This window comes from Streptopelia decaocto (assembly GCF_964273445.1).
Source record: "Streptopelia decaocto genome assembly, chromosome: 1".
Lineage (NCBI taxonomy): Eukaryota > Metazoa > Chordata > Aves > Columbiformes > Columbidae > Streptopelia > Streptopelia decaocto.
In genome coordinates, this window is record NC_138663.1 from 52,261,754 (window position 1) to 52,287,347 (window position 25,594).

Below are 25,594 nucleotides of genomic sequence, written 5' to 3' on the forward strand. Positions count from 1 at the left end.
TGCATTACTCCGATTAGCATAAATAAATGCCTGAAACCTCACAAGGAATGCATTTTCTTCAATTACCATCAAAATTATCACCTTAAAAGAAGAAAATTATTATTCATGTCAGACAAATACTGTGAAAAAAAAATCAAGTCTTAAAAATAACTGACAATTTAGGAACATTTTTCTATGTGGAAGGAAGAGGTTGAGGAAAAAATTTCAAGGAGAAATCAATTTCACAAATTACTACCCAGTACATTTCACAAATTACTACTTGGCATATTTCACAAATGAGTGCTTGTCTTACCTAGACCTCTTCTCCCATTTCACATTCCCTACATACCCCTTCACAGTAGACAAATCTGGTAGTAGTGACCCAACCTTGTTTTCACATGCAGTTGTGTTGTGTGTGTGTGTGTGGATGTGTGTGAACGGGGGCAATTTGGTCCACCTACCTTGCAAATGGCTAGAGTATATAAAGCTGGAAAAAAATAATTTTGTATAATATATTTGCAATATTTTTTTTAATCAAATGACACTGTACCTGTCATAAGTAAGCTGTTGTTTGAAGTTACCATGTGGAATGCTCTTTTTGTATCCAGTTCCATTGCATAAACAGTATAATGAATAATTTTCCCATTGGGATTTGCTGGAGGATCCCAATATAGCAAAATAGAAGAGGAGGTAATATTCTTGTAAGATATGTTTTGTACTGAGCTTGGAACTTAAATGAAAACAGAAGAACATAACAATAAGCAAATAAGTGATTAAAAAACATTCAGTGAAAGAAATCATGTATGTTAACCTACATCAGAGTTACAACACTTTACCTTGTTCTTGTGTCCTCACCATGAGAACTGATGGTGACCCTTCCCCAACAGCAGTGAAAGCAGACACACTGATGGTGTAATCTGTGAAAGGTACGAGGCCCTTTACAACATATGACAGTTCTTCAGCCAAAATGTTAACACTATATTGATCACCTGAGATTAAATGGAGAGAAATATTTACTTACTCATAAACTCTTTCTTTTTTTTTTTCAGCATTCTAAACTCAGGATGACATAGTGACCTAGAACTATTTTACTGAAAAATAATTAACTTTCATGGCATTTACAAAAATACAGAGCAAAGCTTACACACAGCCTCTTAATCAAAGAGAGGCTATTACAGGTCCACTTTCATGTGTACAATCCTCTCTGCTTTCCAGAGGTCTTGTAAGAAGCATAGAATTTAGATGGTAAGAATAATGGTTAGATTGGCCTAGGTGAAAAAATGAATGGGTAAGAACTAAAAACCTGAGGTTTATACTGACAGCTATCTCCAAAAAAATTTGAGGAAATTTCCTAGGAAGGCAGAAAAGGCTTGGAGATGGCATAGTCTCCTCAGTGACTTGAGAACCATGACTCCTAGGTTACTGTGGTTTTTGGTTTTGTTTTTAATTTTTTTTTTAATGATTCGAGAAAGATAGTTCCCTTCTTCCCTGCCCTCCGATCTGTGCTATAATAACTGTATTTGACTGGCTCCCCTCATGGATACCTTCACACTGGTGTTTTTTAACAGAAGAGTTGTGGTCATCAGAATGAAGAAGACACACACCCACACCCACAAAGAGTCACTGGTGCATCTGCAATAAAGTTCAAAGTCAGCAGCAACCCAAACTGTGCTATTCAAAATCACCTGTTACAACACTGCCATTATGCCACCGCGACATGGAAAAGTGTGGGTGCTTCACATAAATGAGTATCAGGCTCAGAGTTTTCTAAGAACAGCATTAAAATTGAGGCATGTAAAAATCAGAGGGTCCTCTTGAAAATTTGGCCGTCAACAACTTTAGCTACTGTAATAACTATTATAAAATGATAATCATGTGCTAGATTACAACAGGTGCTGTCTGAAATCAATATTTCAGCAACACAGGCATCTTTTAGCAACTCAATGCCTCAAGCTGAATGAGACTGCAAAAAGAAGACTCACATTTAAAGTACCGCATGTTTCTCTGCATGACAAAAAAGATTCTTCGGGATTAATATAATATGGAAAAGATCTACCTAGTTTAAACTAATGGATTAAATTCTGGTCTTAGATACTGATGTATATGGAGAGATTCAGTGACCTTAACTAAAAGAAGAAGTCATAAGATAAAAATGACTTTCTGCCTACAAAAAGACCCTCTCACTGTAAAAATTTAAAGTGGTATTTTAAGTCCCTGCCTGTCAGCTGAGGCCTGCTTAATGACTTATAAATATCCATTCTTGGTAAAGAAACACTGGCCCATTGATACTACAGAACAAGTGTACACGCTAATGACACCACCGTGTCATGGGGTCATCTCCACCTGTTTGTCACCCATATAGCAAAGTTGTAACTTTTTGACCTATTTACCTTCACTGACATTTGAAAACCCATTAGTCAAAAGGCTTAGAGAAATCAAGGTCTCTGAAGGGCTTGGAGATATGTTAATCCCTGACAATCACACCTGCTTTGGCAACTGTAATAACTGATTGTCTATGCAGCTTGGCTGATGGCTTTCGGGTGCTCCTTTCACTAGGAAGAAGGTCAGCTGGGTGACAAGGGGCTAGTTCCTGCCTGTGTGGCATTCCCATTTGCTTCGGAAGGTTATTTGGTAGTAAAAAAAATCCGACTCCTGCAAATGACCCACTCATAATTTGCTTGAACCATGTGCTAAAGATCATATCTGGGACAGTGATGAGGGTCCTTCAGAACAAAGGAGCAGGTAGAAAAATATCCTAAAGTATCTTACCCGAAGCAGAATGTAATTCTGCAGCTCCATTTGTAGCAGGTAAATTATCACCAGATACACTTGTAAATATTACTGGGGAAGTGGTCTGAATGCTGGAAAACATTTCAGCTGAACCTTCATATAATTCATTGGTCGTTTCTATTGAATTCCAGGTGGGAGAAGGCTTGGTGTTTTCACTTATCATATATGGTTCCAAAGAATCAATGAAATACTAAAAAATAGAAATATAAAAATAAACCTTGTCATCATTAAATTATTTAATTAAATTTGTATATAATATATAAATAGTGCTTGTATCTTTGTGCATATATATACACACACACTATGTAAATGTTGGCATAGAAACATGATCTTTCATTACAACAATAATTAATGTGGAAAAATTCAACATTTCTCATGAAAAATCTCAGCTGCCAGCAGCCTACAACCTTTTATTCATTTTTATTATTTAAATAAATGCCGCATGCTTTTGAAAAAAAAAATTCTTAAAATACGGGTTTCGTATTAAAGTGGTAATTTTAGAACAAGGCCTTTAACGCTTTATCCTTAGGGTTATATTGAATAGACACATGTCTGAGCCTAGGAGATTCCGTTTGTACTAAACATGTTCTGAAGCAGAGTTGCAGACACTTACAACAAGAGGCCTTCAGATGCTCCTACTGAAGAAAAGTAGTAACAGGTTGACTAGATGGCTGAGAAGGAATAAGGGAAGAGGGAGGAAAACAGAAGCTAATGAAATAAAGTGGAAATAAGGGAGTATATATGTGAAAAGGGAGAGTGAAAGGAAGACAAGTAATACAGAGGGGTCCATAGGGTCCCATAGGACAGGGGGGGAAAAGACAAATGCCAGAAAGGGATGGCAGCAGATATAAGGGAAGCAAGAACTACAAAGAGGGGAACAACAAAAGCAGAAGAGAAAAGAGAGACACGCACAGGTACAAAATGGTGTGCAAGCACTAGATCATCATGCCCCTTCAGAATGTGGGACTGAATCCAGGACTGTAGTGTCTCTAAATTGTTCTGCTGTCATCTGTAGAGCGCTCCCCACTCGCACATGTGGCCCACTTCACCGCCAGAAAGAAATGCTTTTACAGTGATGTAACTAATGCACATTAGCTCTCTCCCTACAGACTCTGGGTGCAGAGAGGGCAAAGCAGCTTTTTGATTGCTGTAACTCAGGAGGATTAACCATGGGCAGAGACAGAGCATCAATCTCATCTAAGTACCAACAGGTAACAGCTACATATGCCTCATCTTCACCAACATTTTATAGCAAAATAGTAATCAATGTGGAAATACTTTTTGTTTCTGAGGCTTTTCCACTTAAGATAACAGCCTTTTATTGCTACTAGTTATTGAGTATCATTAGCACTGTGGATCTGACAGTTCAAATCCTGTTAATGTTCTAAGCTTGGGTGAATGAGGTTTTAAATAATGTTATGATTTGTTTTGGTTTTTAATTAAAAAATTACATTCAATAAACTGTAATAAAGCAGGGATGATGCTAAACTGAGAACTCAAAAAAAATAGGAAATCCCATCATTAAAACATGTCTGTGCAGACAATAGACAATTCTAATATTTTGAGTCTGTACTATGATACAATCTTTAATTATAGAGTTAAATACTTTCATTTTGCAAGGACTCCTGCTCGTTTTGATGAATGAATCCTTATCCTCATTTCCCACCCCGCCACCCTGCCTTATTCCTTATGCAATGTTTGGCTCCAGGGCTCTATTTAATGTATATCATTCAACATGAAAGCAAAATCCTTTGTTGAGCTCTACATCAAAAACTTAGATTCTGTGTCAGATCCAGGGAAAGACATCCTTGTTTTTAAAAACTGATCTATTCAAACTTTGGACTCCTATGTTAAAAATTAAGACCCAAAAACACCACCTCAGAATGCATTCAGTCCTGAGCTGAACATTTACTAGGGGTCTACAGTTCTGTGCTGCATGCTGAGAGCTGCCCCATCTAAGCATGTAGAGCACATCAGCATCCAGAATCCTGAAGCCAGAATGACTAACAGCATAAAACCTCTAAAAAATCTGATCTGGTAGCTGCATGCAGATATCCTTACTATACAGCCACAGCATGAAGTTCAGCATGCATTATCAGACACGTAAATTCAAGGACACAAATGGGGACAGAAAGTCTAGGGGTGTTAGCCTTGCAAGCAGAGCACTTGACCAGCCTTGGGAGACTTATGCTAAATTCACTTCCCCATAGGATTCATACCCACACCTTCCACCTTCTAGGAGTTTCCCTGAGTTTTTATGTATTGATCTAGGCACCTAAAGCTGTACTGTTGCTGTTAGGTCATCCTAAAGATGATGCAAAGAACTCAGGGGCTATAAACTGTAATACTATGGGCTATAACTTTCTTGACTTCAGTACCTAAGTAATCTGGATCATTCTGTTAGAATTATTTACTGTTTCCATGTTGTGGAAACAACATTACTGGAATGTCTTTAAAACCCAGTCAGAGAAAGAGGGTGGAGTGAAGAAGGTGGCTTTTAAAAGCACTGACAACTCATCTGCCATGGCTAATTCCACATGCTGTACCTATCAGATAAAGCAGAGAAGCAAATTTAATCCAGCAAATAAATCCATATTGAAAAACAAACAAACAAACAAACACAGAATACCTTATTTTTTCCATCTAGAATAGTGTTTTCTAGAGTCACCTCTGTCTCCTGCACATTTACTTTAATTCTGTACTGGGTAATGATTCCATTTGGTTGTCGTGGCTTCCTCCAAACAATTTTTATGTATGTGGCTTCCACTTCTGTTGGATGTAAATCTGATACAATACCTGGGACTAAATATTCAAGAAGAAACATGATTTTATTAAACATTTGTGATTATTACAGGCTGTTTCAGCACTGTGTGTATTTAATCAAATTTCATATATTTACCTTTTAAGTGGCTCCCATGAAGGTAAAAAGTTACTTCACATGGGGTTTTTTTAGCAAAAAAGTTACAGTTCTAAAAATATGCACACAGGTTTTTTTTACATATATGACGTAAGTATGAGTATGGTCAGATCTTAAAATTATGTAAATCAGAATAGCTCCACTGAAGTCAGTGCACTGGAAGCAAGAATACATTTTCTAGCTTACTATATGGAACATCAAGTATATTGAAAATGAAAGCTTAATTCTAAATTTATCAAAACCAAACAAGAATGAAGCAAAAAGCTAAAAAAAAAAAAGAAAAAAAAAAAAGAGAATGTGATACACCTTGTTCATTTCACTTATATAGTAGGTTTTGGTTCAATTTCTGCTTTAATTATGCAGTAATAATGATACTGTACTTCACAACGGACTGCCAGATATCAGAAGCTTTTATATCCAATAGAATGATATTCAGATTTGATGTGAAAAATATTTTCTCCTAATATGCCACAAAAAAAGACATGCTTGAAATCACTTGCTTAATGGATGTTTGTAGACTTGACATTAAAATGACACATTCTATGTCACCCTCACAATAAATAAATAAATAAATAAATTGGCTTCGGGCATTCAGACAGAAGATGAGCATGGCTGTATTGAGGAAGGCCATCTCTGGAAATTGTCTCTGAGAGCTGACAAAAGCAGATACTCAGGTGAAGAATATGATTAAATAAGGATAGATGTTCCTCCTGCTCTTACAACTTAACAGCAAGCATTGCAGCAATCACTGACTGAGAGATTGTCTAAATTTTCTGCTGCGTGGCATAAACGTAACACAAAAATAGTCACCTTGAAACTGTCTGCCTATTACACAGCGATTCTCGATTTTTTTTTTCTGGTTGCATCCTCAGATGCAGACCATTAATCCTGCACAATCTCACACACATGTAAGGTAAAACTGTGTTACTATTGAGCAGAGGACTCTCACCTGGCGAGTGAACTATTGGGAGCCAAACTCCCAAAAGGCAGAGTAGATGCGTCGGGGCAGAACCAACCCCTTGATTGCCCCAGGATAAGATCTGGATGTTGTGTCTGCCTCAGAGCTATGGGCCCTGGGAAACGTGGCTCCGTTAGAAACGGGAATGGGGCCTCGGATTTGGTGAAATTTAGTGAAATGAGAGATGTTTAGTAAAAGACACACCAGCCGGGGAGGGAGGGGGGGGCTGGGGGGGGTGAATCCTGCGCTGTTCTTTCTCTTCCACTTGCTGCCATCTAACGGGTAACTGGATGCCCTGCAACTTAATCACCGTCTAACTATAATTCAGGCAGAAACTGCATTTCTGTCACCATCTCTGAAGGCTTCTGGTAGCAAGCAAATTTAGTGACGGTGTATGAACTGGGAAAAAAAAATTGATAAATAAATCTAAGTAATAAATTTTCAGCTAACTTCTTTCATTAGCTTATTATCCCTCTGTTGTAGGACTCTTATAAAACACACCCATTCTTTCCTTTGCAAAGCATCTTAAAGGGCTTTGAAGAGAAAATTGCAACCAGTTATGATATACAACCCATCAACTTCACTTCTTTATTCTTACTTACCATCTTCAGGAGTGAAAACTGTAAGGTTTGTCTTTGGCCCCACCCCAGCACTTGTCTCAGCACCAACATATACGTCATATGTTGTAAACGGCACAAGGTTACTAAATACAAATTTGTGATCCTTTGTGCTGTTATCCAGAATGTGACCTGGAGTGAAAAATGAAGAGATTCTAGCTCAGAAATAAAAAAGTCCATTATTTGCTTACACTAGATATAGCCACTTTTCAGGACGATGAACAGTGAAAAGCCAAATTTATCTGTGAAAAGTTAGTTTGACATCAATCTCATTGGAAATAATACTGAATGCCTGAAAAAAATCTCCCCAAACCTTCTCAAGAAGATACGAGATTCAAGAAGTGGTGATTTTCTTAATTATAAATTAATTTCCAGTTCTTTGCTCATGTAGTTCCATTAAAACATCAGTGTACAGCACATTAATTTATCACTTAAGTACAGGCAGTTGTATCATTTCTTTATACATACAGGTCTGAGTTTAAAAAATTAAAAAACATCAAAACAGTTGATTAAATGCTGCACAGGAATGAGAATCCTCCAGAAATCTTTACCATAAAGAGCAAAAAGGTAAGATACCAAATGATTTGTATATATAAGCACGCTAATGCAGCTGCAAGCTCAGCCTGTCGTTTCTCTAAAAGAGTGAGGAAAGTTGGTTTCCTCCACTCTTAAGAATATCCAATGTGAATTTCATTGCATACTTTTCATCATGGTGGGCAGACTTTTCCCTTAAAAGTAATTTAAAATTTATTAAGAAGACTAATAGTAAAAAAGATACATAGCACTGCTTTCAAATATACATTCTTATTGACAGGGACACTAAGAATGCAAGTGCAAGGAAATAATGACAAAAAAAAAAAAGAAATAAAACCATTAATTTAGGCTTACCAGACGGTCCATACAGTTCAACTCTGTAACTGAACTTTCCTGTTACTATGGTTGGTGGGTCCCACATCACTGAGAAAGACTTTGCTGTAATGTTGCTCTTGGCAAAATTTTGTGGTGGATCTTCTGGAACTTAAACAATATTGGAAAAAGTCTTTGAACATAAAATAATTCATATTAGGATTTCCAAGAACTACGTATCAGACAATTAATTTTAAACATAAACATTAAATATTCTGAAGGGAAGCTACATTAAAAGTATCTCTCATTAAAAGGACTTATTTTATTTTTGTTTCTTTTTTTTTTAATGTAATGCTCTCAAAGGGTATCAAAAGACCTGGCAGTATGCAAACAATCTTTAAAAGACAAAGGTGGCAGGGATTCTACCAAGTTTAGCAGTGATTTCATCATGATATAGATTACATACACAAGATGCTTGAATAAGAGCAATACAGAGTTCACATCACGTACATTTTTCTTCCTTGAAGAGGTTCTTTTTTCATACAGACAATACGTCGTATTGAAGATTTCTGATGGCACTAATGACATACATTACTATCCAAAAAGATGAACCTGGAAACAATTAAGCTTGCAAAAACATTGCATACTTGAATAATTTTCTATTTTCATTAAACTATTCACATCAATTATAGGAATCTCATACTCAAGTGATCATGAAATCCAATCCCTCTCCTTTCTGAAGTATACCTTACTGTATCGAAAGTTAATGAGAGATTACTATTGAGGTGAAAATCTGAATTCAAAGACAATTAAAGAAGTGAATTTTTGACATCTGTATAGAATAAAAACAAATCTGACTTTCAAAACTGCTGCATGCCCAAGTAAACTTATGGAAACTGCTTGATATATATGAAATATATATATATATATATATATGAAAATTAGGTCTTAATATGTCGTGTGTGAGATTTAAACCAATATGGAAATAGAGACTGATCCTGTAAAAAAAACATGCAAGTTAACTAACATATTACTCTTTAAAAGTGCTACTGTCTTTTGCAAAAACTAATGTACAAATGAAAGAAATGAAAAATCCTGCTGTTCCTAAAAGATATCCTATAGATTGGTCATTAGTGACTACTTAGTCATTGTTGATTAAGCAAATTGCATCAGCTATAATAGTACATAATTCTGAAGTATCATCTTAAAAGTCCACTTTCCTTTTCTCCAAGGTTTAAATCTTTTTCTCTTTCACAGCCATCCCAGCAAAGGAAATATTTGCATGCTGGGTTTTCAAAAAAGTATTTATAATGAAACATTTTAAAATGTTTTAAAGAAGTAGCCTCTTTTTCAAAAAATCAAAGCAAGAAAAATATCACCTTTGTCAAGAACACAGGAGAGCTTCAGCACAGCTCAGAAAATTCTGGTTGGAGGGGCAGAAATAGTTTTCAGCATTTTAAAATGGAGCACCATGAGCTGTACAGTAGAGACACATATCATGTTCCTCTTTGTGGTGAAATGGGCATGACAACAATTCCATGTCATGCTCCTCTGTGAGCAGGGAAGTGAGATCTGAAATAAATGTGCTCTCCATCCTTCCATCTGCTAACTCAAGCTATATCAATTCCTTTCCCTCAAGCCTCATCTCAGACACTTGTGAAGTTTTGACGGTACAAGCAACTGGTAGCTTGCAGGAGGTGGCTAGAATAGAGCTAAATAGATTCTTGTAGGAATTAGAATGTTTGTAAAAGGGAAGTGGATTTCAGTAATTACAGAGAGACTGGGAGATGCTTGATGCTGGAGGGGGGACCTGTTACAATAACTGCAAAGCAACACTCCTAAATAATTATTTTACTCTATAGGCTATATAGATAAACACAAACTTTAGCATGTAAAAATATCTTACTCACTGAAGCAATTTAAAGGTGAGAAAATAAAAATAATGAGGCAAAGCATTTATTAACTCATAATGACTTTGTAACAGATCACCACCAGCTCTATGGCCAGCCCCAAAGGGCTTCCCTGGCACATGGGCATGCTGGACTCTCCAGGGAGCACTTTACAAGCACCTGCATGCTTAGAAGCTGAAGATCTGAGGTGGATCCAGAAGCTTGAGTGTGCCAGTGCGCTGCTAAGAGGAGGCACTTGCTGAGGCTTGGGCCATGAGAGATGATGATCCCCCCACACTGACCAGTATGACAGCTTCCCTTTCCCCAGATCACGCTTCAATGGATGAACCCTGGCTGTATAGGCACCTGGTAGGCAAGGACTGAAGATCTTGCACACAGCGGACATCTTTCTATGTATCTGGCAGAACTAAGCCCCATGGCATAAGCTTTTCATCACTTTCCAGGGTTTTCCTATTATTATACCAATGCACCTATCCATGGATGATAACAGGGTGAAAAATAAACTGGAAATTAGCCATGAGATAGCTAGAACAAAAACTATCCAAAACTTCATCAACCCTAGACACAGCAGCAAACTAGGGATAATTCAATTCTAGCAAAGTAATTCAAATAAACAGTGCTAGGAGGGAATTGAATTTATTTCCATCTGAACAGTGCTATGAATTCTGGATGAATGGGGAACCCAGTAACAGCAAACTGCGTCAGGCAAAAAAAATTATGAACTAGCAAACAGAAAGCAATAACATTCCTTTAGAACACCTTTTTGGTATGGCTCTATTAATGATGTTGCCTGCCACCTAAGCCATTATAAAACTCCTGCTCCTGGACAACCTTCTTTTCCAATTCTGACTTCTCAGTGCATTGCAGATAATCCAGAATCAATTTTGCCAGTGTCTTCAAGATTTCTTCAGGACTGAACAACTTTTTGCAATAGGTCCAGACTGAGGAACCACAGAACAGGAATTTTCTTTATACTGCTTATCTTTCCACAAAGGCAAAGCAGTTTTAAGTGCATTGCTATGTGCACAATGCACACACTTTTTGAATACCATGCCTGACACCTTTTCTCTTCATGTGCATTTTTAATTCTCCTTCCATTGTGCCATTAAATGCAGTTCTTAAATTATCTTCAGTTTTTCATAAAATTTGATCTGTCCTCAACATACTTGGCTATCTTAGACTTTTAAAAATAACAGAACTCCCACTGACTGTACATTATTAGATACATTAATAGTTATATACACTTTCAGTTGATGCCAGCAGGCAAAATTAAGGAATCATGTAAATAGAAGAGTGTGATACAGATCAAGACAGATTTAGACCAACGTATCTTGCAGTGTAACTTTAAGCTGATATTTTGAAGTTTTCATATAAATCTGAGAATGTTATTTCCATTTGAAAGGGGTATATACCTGACTCCGGTGTCCGGACAATTGCACTGTCAATGTAACCTGCTTCAGTGGTAACTGCTGAGACTTCAAAAAGGTAGGTGGTATATGGCCTGAGGTTAGTTATAACAAAACTAATTGGTTCATTCCAAACAGAGCTTGTTTGACTCGGTGCGTCCATGCTTGGTGTAACCGTAGTCCGTGAAGGAATTGTAGATTTGCCAAAAGTAGTTGAAGGAGTAGTAGTACTCCACAAAAATGATTCACTGTTATCCTATAAAGACAAAATATGAAACATGATAAGCTGCATCTATACATTACAATTGTAACTATATGTAGATCAAAAAAGGCAGACCACCTTTGAAATAAAATTACCCAAAACCGGTTCTCCTTTTCATGCTTCAACGTTCAAATTCAGGTTGCTGCTTTCATTAGCTGACATTACTAGTACATTCTGTTAGTGACAGTATTACAGCTTCTTGCCTTATCCCAAAAGTTCTCAAATCTGATTGAACAGAAGCCACTCTCTAGCATTTATTTAATAATTTCCAAATTCCGTTTTCAGCTTTCAGTTTCTCTCTTAAAAAAAAAAAAAGTCCTCTAGTAAGGTCCTTCTACTTCACGTGTGTTATATATATGGATGGATATATACATATATCCATATATGATGGATGAGACCAGACAGCGGTTTCCTAATCCATACTGTCAGAAGACACCTCTGAAAAGCCGCTAGACATTACAATAACAAATACTTCTGATTCAGCAGATGGCAGGTTCTCAGTGCTGAATTAAATCAGCTTCATGTTGGGAACCTTCACAGTGCCCAAGATAATCTTCCAAATACAATCTGAAGCCTAAGTCCTGATAAGTTTTACCATTTAAAACTGGACTTTTCAATAAAGTTCTAAGCCCAGCATCCCCTCCCGCTCCACCAAAAAAAAACCAAAAATAAAAAAGGAAAAATTAGGCAACTTGACATCCAAGTAATCACAACACTGTGTAGGATAAAGAGGAAACCGAGAATAAACACTGGAAAAGAGAATTTTTTCAAGAAATTCAGAAAGGTATACATTGGTTACAGGTCTGAATCTAATGAATAGTCAAAATTCAAAAGCTTTTCAATGAATGCTTATTTTAAGAACAACTCTGACTACAAATAGTTTTTTTTTTAAAAAAAATCACTCTGCTAATAGTGGTCTTTTTATTTTGATTAAAAAATATTTAAATAATGTTGAAATTTGTTACACAAAATAAAGCATACATGTAAAATATTAAAAGCACTATTATAATATATATAAAAATAAGATGATACTAATATTACACTATGTCTGCACAGGTCAAAAAAAAATCTGAGCTGAGCTCTTCAAGGAAAATGCAGCACTTACATTGCATTCTGGTAACCTCCCAGACAGAAGGTCCTCTACTTTAACCAAGACATCTTTCACTACAATTCCACTTCTGGCATGTTTCACACTAATCTTGAAACTAGTTATCTTTCCATTTGGTTGCCGAGGGAGAAACCAGATCAGATTTACAGCTGAATAATTCAAGGCTTCAACTGTGAGATTCACTACTTTACCTGGAGCTTGGAAACAAAACAAACAAAAGCAGTGAGACATACTTTTCTTCTCAGCACTGGAAAAAAAAAAAATCCCATTTTGGCATTTCAGTACCATTTCTAGCTTCCAAACCCTGATGCAAATAAATAACAACCATTCACAAACACATGTAAAGTAGCTGATAGGCAACCAGCTCTTTTCCAACCTGGCTTAAGTGAGAAATATAATTATTTCCACCCCATAATAATATAGTAATTGGTTTGGTCAACTTAAAAATATTCTTCCTAGAAGCAACTCATCCACTCTGCCAGGAGTAGCAGATTTTTACCACTTTTGTTTGATTAAAAGCATATGACAGCACTGGTTGTTTTATTTCACTCTATCTGTGTCACCTTTTCAGATGAATATAGATTTTTGAGCTTTAAATAGCTCAATTTAATTTAATTATTACAGAAATTATGTTCTTTGTATCAGTGACAGCTTCCAAACATTTTGTCAGAGCATCTGCATTAATCACGGCACAAATGAATGGGATATAACATCTTAACGAGATTTTACAAGCTATATGAACTTTCCTGAGAACAAGAGCACTGTGACTCTCTCTTAGTCCTGTCTGCATTGTGTGGGCAGCAGAATTTCCTGCTATAGCTAGCCTTAGTACAAAAGCGAAAATGGTTATGCTACTTTAAAAATATACTATATTTTTATATACTATACTATAAATATACCTATACTGGTATCCACAAGTACAAACCTTCCAGGGCTGAATTGAGACAGAACCTCCCAGCCTCATGTTCAGCTAAGCAAGAGCTTAGGCTGTGCTGAATCTTTTGCACATCTTTCACCTCCTATCCCCTCCTCTCGGACTGCAGCCTTTATATTTAAATAATACTTTTCTAACTTTCCTACTTTAAACTATATGTCTTCAAGATGTTAGGGTTTCTTCAGCCATTAAAGGAAGACTTAAAAAAAAAGTTGAGAAGCTAAAAGTGTAAATGCAGTATCAGTGACACAGAATTCTCATCTAGAATTTCAAGACACCTTTGAACTACATTTATAATAACAGATTTTAGCTGTAATAAAATGTAAGCAGGAATGCATAAAAAAAGCTAATACTCTCATATGGAGAAACACTGATGCCTCTGTCAAACACGAGCAAATAAAGCTCACAGAAATAAGGTTTTCTACCAACAGTAACATATAAAGAATAGTTAAAATCAATGACTTTGCATAGCTCTACATGGCAAGTTTACTACCCCTTCTCATATTTGGTTTCATAGCTCATTGCACTATCACAAAAAACTGATGCAGAATGATGATTTTCTGCAAATAACTGAGATGTGGCACCCTGTGGTTTGCACGGCCACAGAAACCAACCAGGAGTCCCAAACACAGTGGAATGGTCACTGCCACGGCAGCACAAATTCTATATTCCCCTAAGACTTATTGACCCCAACATAACCGGCCTGGTGCCAGCTCTTCAGCCAAGGCTCAACTGCTCCTGGAGCGTGACCAAGACTACAAACACTAAATCAATAAAGATTAACCAAATTCAGACTATAATTATCATTTTTTAATCTTCAAAGGCATCAAGTCAAATTTTCATTTCAGCCATATATCATAATTATTTTTTTTTTCTTCAGAATGAAGAAGTAAAAACTTAGTATGATACATTCTGTCCTGGGCTTTGTAGAAAAGGCACTTGGCTCCAGCACTAAACAAATACGGTTTGACAAAAGCAGGCAATGTCAGAGCTGGTTGCACAACAAAGTCAGTCTCCTACTACTGCTGAAGGCAACAGCAGATGGGTCCAATTGATACCCTGTTTTCTTGAAAATAAGACAGGGTCTTATATTAATTTTTGCTCCAAAAGATGTGCTAGGGCTTATTTTCAGGGGATGTCTTATTTTTCCATAAGCAACAATCTACATTTATTCTTGAATAAAAAATCAACAGTTATTCAGATATAGTCATGTCATCACATTCTAGAACATCATCATAACTCTCCAATCTGCTTGTGAGAGCCTGGCACTTGCCAGCCCTTATTGTTTTGGATCTCATGAGGTCTTTTGAGTGTGATTCTTTTGGGGGTATCTGCTTTTCTTGGTGAAGGGTCTACCTGTCCTGCTGCATTCTGCTGCCAATTAATTTTACTCTTTTACATGTAGAGCTGCCTGGACACTATTTAAATTGATCTTTCTCATGAACTGTAACTAGGGCTTATTTTTAGAGTAGGGCTTATATTTCGAGCATCCTCAAAAATCCTGAAAAATCATGCTCAAGCTTATTCTTGGGGTAGGTCTTATTTTCAGGGAAACAGGGTAGGTAGCTCTGCTTTCCTGTGACCTTGCTTTCTGGAAGCAGCCTGCTTAGAATCTGGCGTAGGAAAACCCCAACAGAAACAGACTTTGCATATAAGAAATATGTACACACTCTAAATGGTGTTACTAGCAAATAGGACTAATCCACCTTTTCCATTGAATGAGAGAATAAGAACAGAATTAGGATTTTGTACTTAACGCATCAGAATTTGGTCAAGAATTCGGATACTTTACTTGAACAAGGTAGAAGAGCTCTAGTTAAAATAATTATCAGCTCTAGTTAGAATAACTATTAGCAGCTTTTTTAAAGTTACCACTTTCTGCTGTCTGAAAAAGAAAAGGATTGCTAAATACTCCAATGCCAGCACTGTTCTCAGCAGCAACCTATAGGGAAAAAAAAAAAAAAGTTGCATTAGAACATCTATAGGTTATATAGTGGACGAAAGCACTAAGCCACAGCAGACAAACTACAGCAAAGAAATATGAAGTAACATGGAAGATATAATCTAGAATGTAAAGAGATGCATACGCCTCTGACCACTTCCCAGTGCAGTGCACACTCTGCTTGGTGAAGGAGAATCTGTATCACTGGTAGTTCCTCCCTAAGCTGTACAAACACCCCTTTCTATGCATGCACACCTTGTGACTCCAGCCAACCCTATCTACTTCTGTGTCACTGAAAGAAAGACTGGAAATGTCCTTAAGCACTGATGAATTTTACAGTAACTGCAATAGATGAGGAAATGACCTGGAGATCTTCATGGGGGTTGGCAGGTAATGAGAAAATTCTGACAGTGTTAATATTACATTATATAAATCTAAAGGTACATCCTTTCCTGAGCACTGATTTTTAATTCTCTCATCTCAAAGTAGGTACAGTAGAAAGGGTCCAGAAAGGCAAACTAACATTAAGAGGGACATGGAAACTCCCTTTTCATATGTGTAGTTGCAAGAGAACTCACAAGTAAGCAAAAATTTGCATTGTAAAGGTGTCAGCTACATGCACCAACTAGCTATGAAGAGAAATCAAAATAAATGCTTACACAATGCACTGCTAGCTTCTAGACATCACTGCCACAAAGAGACATTACAGAAAAAAACCTTGGAAACATTTAAGAAGGACAAGTTTACTATGCAGATAAGAAAGTACTACCCAAAATTCAAATAGCTGCAGTTCACATTTGGAAGGAGTATTAGTTTTTATGCTTTTAATTATGATGATGCCACCAATTATTTAAGTTCAGAAAAAAATCACGAGTGCAGAGCTTTACAAAATTGTCAATGACCAGGTGTCCAAAATTATCTATAACTCCCCAACATTTAACAAATTATCACTTGTCACTGCTATTTCTTTAAAAAGTGTTTTTTTCATTAATGTAAAGAAATTAAGACTGGGCTGTTACAAACAGATTGGATACCCATATTCAAAGCTTATAAGCTTTGTTGATCTGTACTGTCAAGGTAATACATGAAATAATTTAGTAACAGGATGAAGTTGGGTACCCTAAAACAATGAAGAATTTTCACCTGTTTGAAAACCAAGAGCTGCTTTTAAATGACACAGACTCCAAAAATTAACCACAGAACCACAATAAATTGCTCAAAAGAAGGAAAATACGTAATGTTTCTTTTCGGCCACATCTGCCAGGTAGAAAAAGTGTTTCCACCCAAGTTGTTATTGAATCCGTGAGGCTGCTCATGGGTCAGGCAGTCAGGGCACCCACCAAAGCAGTAGGCAACGTAACAGTACTTTGTTTGCCAACAGACTTTTATTCACTCATGAGAAAAGCCGTGTGGTCCCTGTTAGACAGAGGTTGTTGGGTCACAAGTCACTTTTCTGAGTCAAATTCTGCTCTAAGATCAATGTTTCAGGCTCCAGCAATGGGAAGAATTGCCTGCCATATATACCAACAAAAGCCAAATTATTGCTAAAGTAAAACAAATTATTTTAAATGGCCCACAGTCTTCCCATGGAAGATTCATACACAGAGCAAAGAACAGAATTTGCAAAACTTTAATAGTGAATCCCATACAAGTGCTACCGAGGTACTCAAAATTGCAAATTAAATTCTCTTAATGACTTGATTTGTCTGAGCAGATTAAATTGCTTAGAGTCTAAGTGATAATACCTTTCTCAAATAGTAGCTGAACCTTTTTCATTTTTTTGTTTGTTGTTTTTTTTTTTAGCAGATGACTGGAGGCAGAAGGTCAAAGGATAAACATTTCTGCAGCTGTGGATATAGTGGATTTTATCAACATGGCCATCGCTACATTCACAATAAGCAACTTTCCCACAGTGGCAGGCATAATTACATATTTACTTTCTGACACACGCACACCACCTTTACAAAGAATCACTGCACAGCCCTATTCCCAGTCGGGTCAACTTCAATATTTTGTTATAGTTTTGTGCTGCGTGAACTTACATGACACAGAATGAAGCAAATCAAACACATTATTTCACTTAATTCTTGACATTGACCTCTCCAAGGTTCTGATGAAAGAGTAAGTCAGGCAAAGAACTGCTTGGCCAGTATTGCCAAGGGGGCAGCAGTTCATTTCTGTCCACCTGAAGTCATTTATTGTTGAAGAGTTCAGAGTTGGATGGGGAGTGCCTAATCTCAATGTTAAACAAATTCCACATACAAAAGTAATGAAAATACATGCACTGATTTTGGCAGTAGATATTCACTGTGAATATCCAGGTAACAAAAATCTATGGGAAGGGAATGGAAAAGTATGACATTATTTCAGGAGATAACACTAGGTTACCTACCAGGATTAGGGAAACCAGGTGAAAGCATTTACAGACTACATCAAAACAGATATTCAGGTCAGAAAACTCCTCCTTAAACTAATTAAATTTAAAAACAAAGAAAGAAGTATGTAGGTACATGCTTTTCTGCATCTGGCTGAGATGATTTAGAAATCTATTTGTATTATCCAAAGTGCACCAGTGATTTGAAAGATAAAATCTCAATGAAGATGAAGAAGGATTTACATGGTTTTGAAAATTCTACCCTTTGCTTTTTACTTTCTACCACATGCCATATGTCAAGAAGAATATCAAGAGAAGAAACTACGGTTCAGTCCAATTTTGGTTGGAAATTATTTAGATTAGATTTAAAAACTACTACTGTAAACAAATACCTGGCTAATATATTTTGCTATATGACAATGGTAATTAGTGAGGTCCTTCAGAAAACACCTACCATAAACTCATACAATGTATAATAAGTCAGAATTCAAAATACTAAAAAGCATTCATAAAGCTTTTACCATAATTTCATATGTTGTTCCAGGGTTAAGACTGGTAAGAAGAACTTCCAGACTGTCTGGCTTTGTTGTGACCTGTGTATAAGTTGTCTGCATCCATGGGCAGACCTCTTTATATTTAACAATATAGGAGAGAATTCTCCCATTCGGATGCAGTGGTGTATTCCACGAGAGCAGAATCCCAGCAGAGCCCACTCTTTCACCTGCAAGAAACACAGGGGGCCCAGGATCTAAAACAAAAACAAACAAAAAAAGTAATAGTTTTATTTACATATATATACACACAAACATGTAAAACAGTTTTTAGTTATGTTTCCAGATAATGGCAACAACTTCACAGATTATATAAAGAAATTAAATCGTTTGCCAACATAAACCAATTAAAGTACTGAAAACTAATGTACTGTTGAATAAAAAGCTTTTCTTTTTCTTCCTGGCTAGAGTCCTGTTACAAAAATGATAACATGAACTTTGGGACACCAGGAACATTCTTCTATAAGAATGCAAAAAATTTAGTGATAAGATCTTCATGGACAAAACAGAGTTTAATATCAATTTAATATTTGAGATATTCTAGCAGGCTTAATTTCAGTTCCTTTCCCTAAACCATTAAAAAGCAAACTGCACTCTTTTATAAAACATGTCTGATATGGCTGTGTTTTTCAGAAACGTCTCCAAAGTCTCCACTTTATATATAAATTGGGGTATGAATATTATTATATGACACAATAGGAAATGTTTCTAAAGCTTATAAATTATTCTCCTTTACACATTTTTCTTTTTTTCTTTTTTTTTTTTTTTTTTTAATTTCCCACCCCCCCCTTTTTTTTAATAGCCAAGGTAATGGATGAATGCAACTACAAGTCACATCCAGGGCTGCTTCTTAAAAATATCCAATAGAGAAACATCCATATTCTCAAATAATGCCTTGGACTCAGTGTGGGTTTTTACGGCTAAAGAAGATGAAAAATCCTAATGACTGTTCATAACTTCTTATAATTTCTCCGATACCGTTGTGCATATAATAAACACAAAAAAAGCACAGTTAAAGAAATAATCAACAAGATTTCATCAATCACTCTTAACTCACTTGTCACATTTGTTGTCACTGTTCGACTGGCAGGTGAACTGTAGAGTGAAGAAGAAACTGCAGAAACTGTAACATTGTATGTTGTTCCAGGAATAGTATTAGAGAAGTCAGCCTGAAATAGGACGTAGATTTATTTAAGTATTTTACCAAAAATTACCAACAACAACAACAAAAAAACCCAACATATATATATATAAAAACACACCACAAAACCCAAAAGTTTAAGCAGTCTTACTGAAAGTGATCTGTTAATAAGATTTTAGAAATGCAACAGTATATACAACAGTAAATATAGTAGTTTAGATGTTAGCTACAGTGCAGTATTTTGCCATCCTTTTTAACTACCATCTATAAGATTTGTATAACTTTCAATATTAAAGAACAACAAAATTACCTATTAATTTTATCACAGAATCACCTATCAGTGTATCTATAGAGGTTTTATGTATCATTGTTATCAAAGTACATATGAAACATTATAAAATTCCTTTTAAAAATAATAAACACAAAAGCAGCCTGAAAAACTTACAAGTTTCTAACACTTAAGCTAGCCCATCTTGTGAAATAAACATAACTATCAACATTTTAGCAAGTATCTACATAAAATACCTGTATCTTTGCAGTTCCAATAGAAAAGAAAAGCAAAACCACCAGAACAACCATTATTTCTGTAAATATTACTATATTTTCCAGAGAGCAGAATCAAAAAGTGCTCCTATTCCTTTTTGATGGCTTAGCAGTGAAACGTCACCTGCATTAATGATTTAAGCACAGGTCTTCCTGGCAAGTACACAATTAATGAGTCTGTATTACTCAATAGCTCTGCCCTTCCTTTGTTAAACTATTCATGAACCCTTGGATGACTGGCTGTATCTTTCTAGGAGACTTAAAAAAGAGTAAATTCACTACCTGTTGTTAGGTAACAAACTCTGGATGCTGAAATTTGCTCTCACCAATTTTTCATTAATACCTGCATATTCATTTTTGCATTAAATAGCTAAGGAGGCAAGCTTGAATTACTCATCAGCACAGTGCATAAGGAAAACCTGGCCATGCAAGTCCTGTAATAAAAGCACATACTTGATACTCCCTAACTCCAAGATCTAGGATAACAATAGAGCCATGATCAGGAATAAGATCCACGAGAAATCTGTCTACATGTCCATATGGTAGTCTCCAATACAGTGAAAAGGAATGTGCCGAAACATTGAAGAATTTAAGTCCTTCTGGCTTTGCAGGTTCTGAAAGACAATTGTGGAATGAAAGACAATTTAAATCACCTCCTTTACAAATATATTACTAGTTACAACTGAATACAAAAGCATCCAAGAACAGTTTACTTGCTACATGAAGGATAACTGTTAATTAGTCTGGATACAGCATTATATTATAGTATAGTTTCTATACTACCTCTGAGACTCAGTTGATAAACTCTGAGCTCTGCAGACACCCCCATTCACAGCAAGGGAGCTCAAGTAGCTCTGCCCAGTGTCCAGTTAACAAAGAATCTCTGCACAATCCAGGTGTTTCTGCTCTTCAGCACTACTACTCTCATAGCTGGTGCTATTGTCAAAATTTAAGATACAGCTGGTGCTTGTTCTGTTGCTAGCCACAGGCTAGTTAACTCTTCTAGAGTTTTCCTGTATTTGGAATCCCAGTAATTCCATGAAGTCTAGTGAGTCAAGTCCCCCAAATCTGGATGTTTTATTCCTTTTATTAATCTCAAGTTTTCACCCTGTCAAATCATCTCACTTTCTTCTGCCCTTAAACACACCTTTAAATCTGTATCACCATCTCAAAGTCTAACAATGCATCAGATTTTAGCTTCTTCAATAGCTCATTAAAACATTATCTGCCTTTAATATTGTATATATTATCCACCTGTGCAATCCATACCCATGTGCATCTGTCTTCCTTCTGCTTTGGAAAATACACACAGCCAACAACTGTCCCTGTGCTTATCTCCCTGAGCGAGCCCAGTCAATGACACTATTTGTCACATTTGAGATTCACTTCTACCCTTGCATTCAGTCCTCTGGCTTCTTTACTAACACAGTTCTTCAGAATCCAAATGAAATCTTCTAGTATTGTTTATACACTAACATCATAGTATGAAGTTTGAATATCATATCACTTCTATCCTGAAAGAGAGCTCCACTCCTCTGTTATTTACTGTAAAGCTGCTTAGATTATCATATATTTCATGAACTCTTTACACTGACTATCCAGTTGCAAAGTCGTTTCAGTATACTCCAGTTTTGCCATGAAATAATCTATCTGAAATATTACTATATCTGAATATTATATTTAGATTTTATATTCAGTCCGTATTTGTCTTGTATGCATGATTTCTAACTTGCTGCTTTATTTTAATAATAACAGAAAAAATGAAAAAATCAACAAATGTGGAGGTGTGCAAGTGTACCCAGGAGCGTCAATTCTTCCTTTTAGTATACTTTCATAAATTTGGAATCCTACCGTTATCATCAGTAGTGTTATTTCTATGGATCTCAACTTCCTTTAAAGCTGAATTTTATGCTTATATAGGTTTTGTTATACAGACCCAAGATTACTCTCTGACTGTACAGTTATCACAATACTTAAATCATCTCTTTACCTCAGTTCAATTCCTTTTCACACAGCAGCAGAAGAGAACATAAAAATGTCCACGTGGAAAGAGAAATTTAGTCCCATGAAGGTCACGTTTTTCCTACTAGTGTTCTATGACTGAGAATTACCCTTCCCACTGATGCACAAAAAAAAAACCACCCTAGTTCTACCCTTCTGCAGACTTAACCACACATGTGTGTGTGGTTCACTGGAGCCTCACTGCACCTGCTTTTCTATCATCCTCCTCCCAGTTTCATGTACACGGACACACACGTTGCTCTCCAGCAGCACTCAGCCTATTAGTATAATGTATACAGCCAGTATATTTGTGTAAAGCATAGTCAGAACATTTTGCTGTAAATTTCACAATTTCACATACAAAAATAATACTCAATACCTGTGAGATATATATATATCACAAGTGAGTGGACTGAAAATTGGTTGAGGTTGAACAAATATATCAGTGAGTATGGAGTGAAAAATACAACAACATGTTAATTTTTCCCAAAATTAACCATCATAAACCAGCAGGCTCTGGATTGTAATGTAATCTCAATATATTTAAGCAAGACGAAGCACAGTTAGCTCAACTAAACTGACTTAAATCTTCCCTGTATTTAAAAAAATATATTAATTGCAAGTAAAGTACTATAGCATTGCGGTCCTAGTTTAAAAGATATACGAGATTTTTTCTTATTAATTTTACCTTCAAGACACTACCTCAAAAAATGTAAGGATTTTCGTCCCCATATCACTTTATTTTAGAAGCTCTCTAACCTATTGCTTCAGTCTCCCTAACAAAGAAGCACGAACAGTTTGTCAAGCACTGATCCAAAAAGCAGACATACAAATGTCATGACATTTGGTCAAAGTAGTCAATCAATGACAAATTCCGACACTTCTCAGGTCTCTCTCATATGGCCCTGTCATTGCCACAAAAAAATCCCTATGAAAAGTAGTACAGGAAAGTAGTAAGAGAAATTGGTTGAGGTAGTTCTGGTGCACCTTTCTCCTCTTGAAATTTCATCTTTATTTTACATTATTATATTACGGTGAATTTCAGACACGTGTCAGTATTGAGATTTTACCCCACTACATTTTAATCACTAATCTAACAAAAAACAAAGTACTTGAATGGAATAGTTTACAATATGAAGCTTTAACTCTACCAACATTTGTAAACCTGTTTAACTTGACTCACTGCAAAAAAACAACTGAAATCAGATATGGTAAAACTCAGCTCATGGGAGGTCTTTGGAAGATAAGACCTGAGAAACAATGAAAATGGTTAAAATAGTCAAAGGAAAAGCAGCACTACTAAAGAAATTATGTTTCTGGTGGTGTAGCACTAAGTTCAGATTGAATAGGGCATAAGTAATATATGTCCACAGCCACAGCTAGATATAACATGCAAGATCTCTTGAAATTCCAGTGTTATTCTACAACGTGAGATGTACAAAGTTAAATGTGTGCTATTATTGACAGCTACCATCCACCGGTGAAGAGAGAAAGCAAGAAACCATACAGACCTGTTACAATTTCAATGAAAGCAGAAGCTCCTTCAATATTTCCTCTAAGTCTTTGCAGTGTGAAATTATAAATGCCCCCAGCAGTCAGGTCTGTAATGCTGTAGTCAGTCAGTGCTCCTGGAATCCTGAACTTCTTTATAAAGGTGTTGTTTGATAAAGATGCTTCGTAAGAGGTGAAGTTAGTCTTGGTTGGATTCCACACTAAAGTTGCAGAGGAAGTATTTACCATTTTTAATGCCAGACCACATATTCCAGCAGGTTCTACAGTAAAAATTATTCAGATTGATAAAGAAAAAATTAATGCATAGTCCTTAAAGTATAAGAAAAGTACACTCTTTAAAAATAAGTAGGTTTTATTTAAATTAATTGAGGCCTCACAGAATCATGAAATATTCATACAAATTTAAGAAATACTTCTAAAAAAATACTATAGTAAGCAGTACCATTATGCTGCACAGGGTAAAACCTGGGGATGTACCTCTTATGTGTACTATGTATTACAAAGAAAATTTCAGACTTATCAGATCTTCTGAAAGAACAGTAACATTGCTCACTGGTGAAACGGAATGAGAATGGAACACTTTGTAAACATAAATTGATATTTTACTTACTTAAAATTTTTCTAAAATACATCATAGACAATATAATCTTGGAAAAATGTCCATCTAGTCACCTAGGTATACAGTAAATTGCATTGTCTCAGTGATTAACCCTTTTTTACATTTTAAATATCTTTTTTTGATATATTAAAATTCCTAAAATCACAGCTAATTATTTACAAATAGCACTTCCATTAATCTGTGCAGCATAGCCACAGAGAGAAAAGGAAGATGTTTCCATTCCTCCTAAAAAAGTGAATCTTCCAGATGATTGATTTATCTTTCTTGAAGCTTTCTGAAAAATACCAGTGAGCATAATCCCATTAAGGGCTGGATTATTCAGCATGTAAAAAATCCTAAATGTTTGCCAGTAAAAAGAATAAACTCTCCATAATCTAACCACATACTGGACTCATTCACAATACGCTTGAAAACATTTACTTGAGAATAAAGAGCAACTTCAGGTCCATGATGATGATGATGATGAGGATGATAATGATGATGATGATGATGAGGATGATGATGACTATTCTGTTGCATTTTTCATTAACAAGAATCTGCAGGACTAGATCTGGGTGTTATGCAGTGATTTGCTAATCTTTGAATATTTAAGTGCAGAGACTCCTTGACTGTTAATGGGAAGTGATGGGAAGGCAGGTGATCCATGACATGCATGTGTAGAAATCTGGGAAGTGATTTATTTTCTGATTACATTTGGCTGTTCTTTATCTGCTTTGGCAGTCTGGAATCCAATATAAATCCATTCCCTCAAATCTCTGCCACTAACGAACTCCCCTCTTATGCTTTATCACAGGAACATTGGAAAATCCATGTTTGCTCAGAGACAAAAAATGAGTGCAGGATACAGAGTAATTTTCTGGACCTTGTTAACCTGGTTGAAGCATAATGCCTCTTACTCTTTAAAGCATTCTGTGGCCTTGTACAGGAGCAATCCTCCAATCCTGGACCATGGGCTTGCAAGAATTTATGAGATGCAGAAACAATTGTAAACAAAATGCAAGGTAATTCTTAAAGTATAGGATGCTATTCTGGCAAGATCCTATTCTGTCAAACATTCAAGAATTTTGTGAGTTCACCTTTTTTTTTTTTTAATTTCAAACAGATATCTGCAACTATGTCTATAGATTCCTCAGCTTCAATCCAGCAAGTTATGTACAAGGCTCCTGTTCAAACAGCTCTCACAA

At 36.0% G+C, this 25,594-nt stretch overlaps 1 protein-coding gene across 1 annotated transcript in view; it reads right to left on the reverse strand.

Annotated features, from left to right (window-relative positions):
• PTPRQ (protein tyrosine phosphatase receptor type Q) overlaps positions 1 to 25,594 on the reverse strand; it is a gene marked incomplete at its 5' end in the record, with an annotated part of 130,414 nt that overhangs the window by 85,832 nt on the left and 18,988 nt on the right. The window contains 13 exons of the mRNA XM_082063008.1: positions 530 to 709; positions 816 to 968; positions 2,749 to 2,959; positions 5,399 to 5,571; positions 7,247 to 7,393; positions 8,150 to 8,278; positions 11,430 to 11,679; positions 12,791 to 12,990; positions 15,600 to 15,669; positions 18,565 to 18,791; positions 19,652 to 19,763; positions 20,732 to 20,892; positions 23,791 to 24,051. Coding sequence (XP_081919134.1) covers positions 530 to 709; positions 816 to 968; positions 2,749 to 2,959; positions 5,399 to 5,571; positions 7,247 to 7,393; positions 8,150 to 8,278; positions 11,430 to 11,679; positions 12,791 to 12,990; positions 15,600 to 15,669; positions 18,565 to 18,791; positions 19,652 to 19,763; positions 20,732 to 20,892; positions 23,791 to 24,051 — 2,274 coding nt within the window. The remainder of the gene's footprint in view (positions 1 to 529; positions 710 to 815; positions 969 to 2,748; positions 2,960 to 5,398; positions 5,572 to 7,246; positions 7,394 to 8,149; positions 8,279 to 11,429; positions 11,680 to 12,790; positions 12,991 to 15,599; positions 15,670 to 18,564; positions 18,792 to 19,651; positions 19,764 to 20,731; positions 20,893 to 23,790; positions 24,052 to 25,594) is intronic.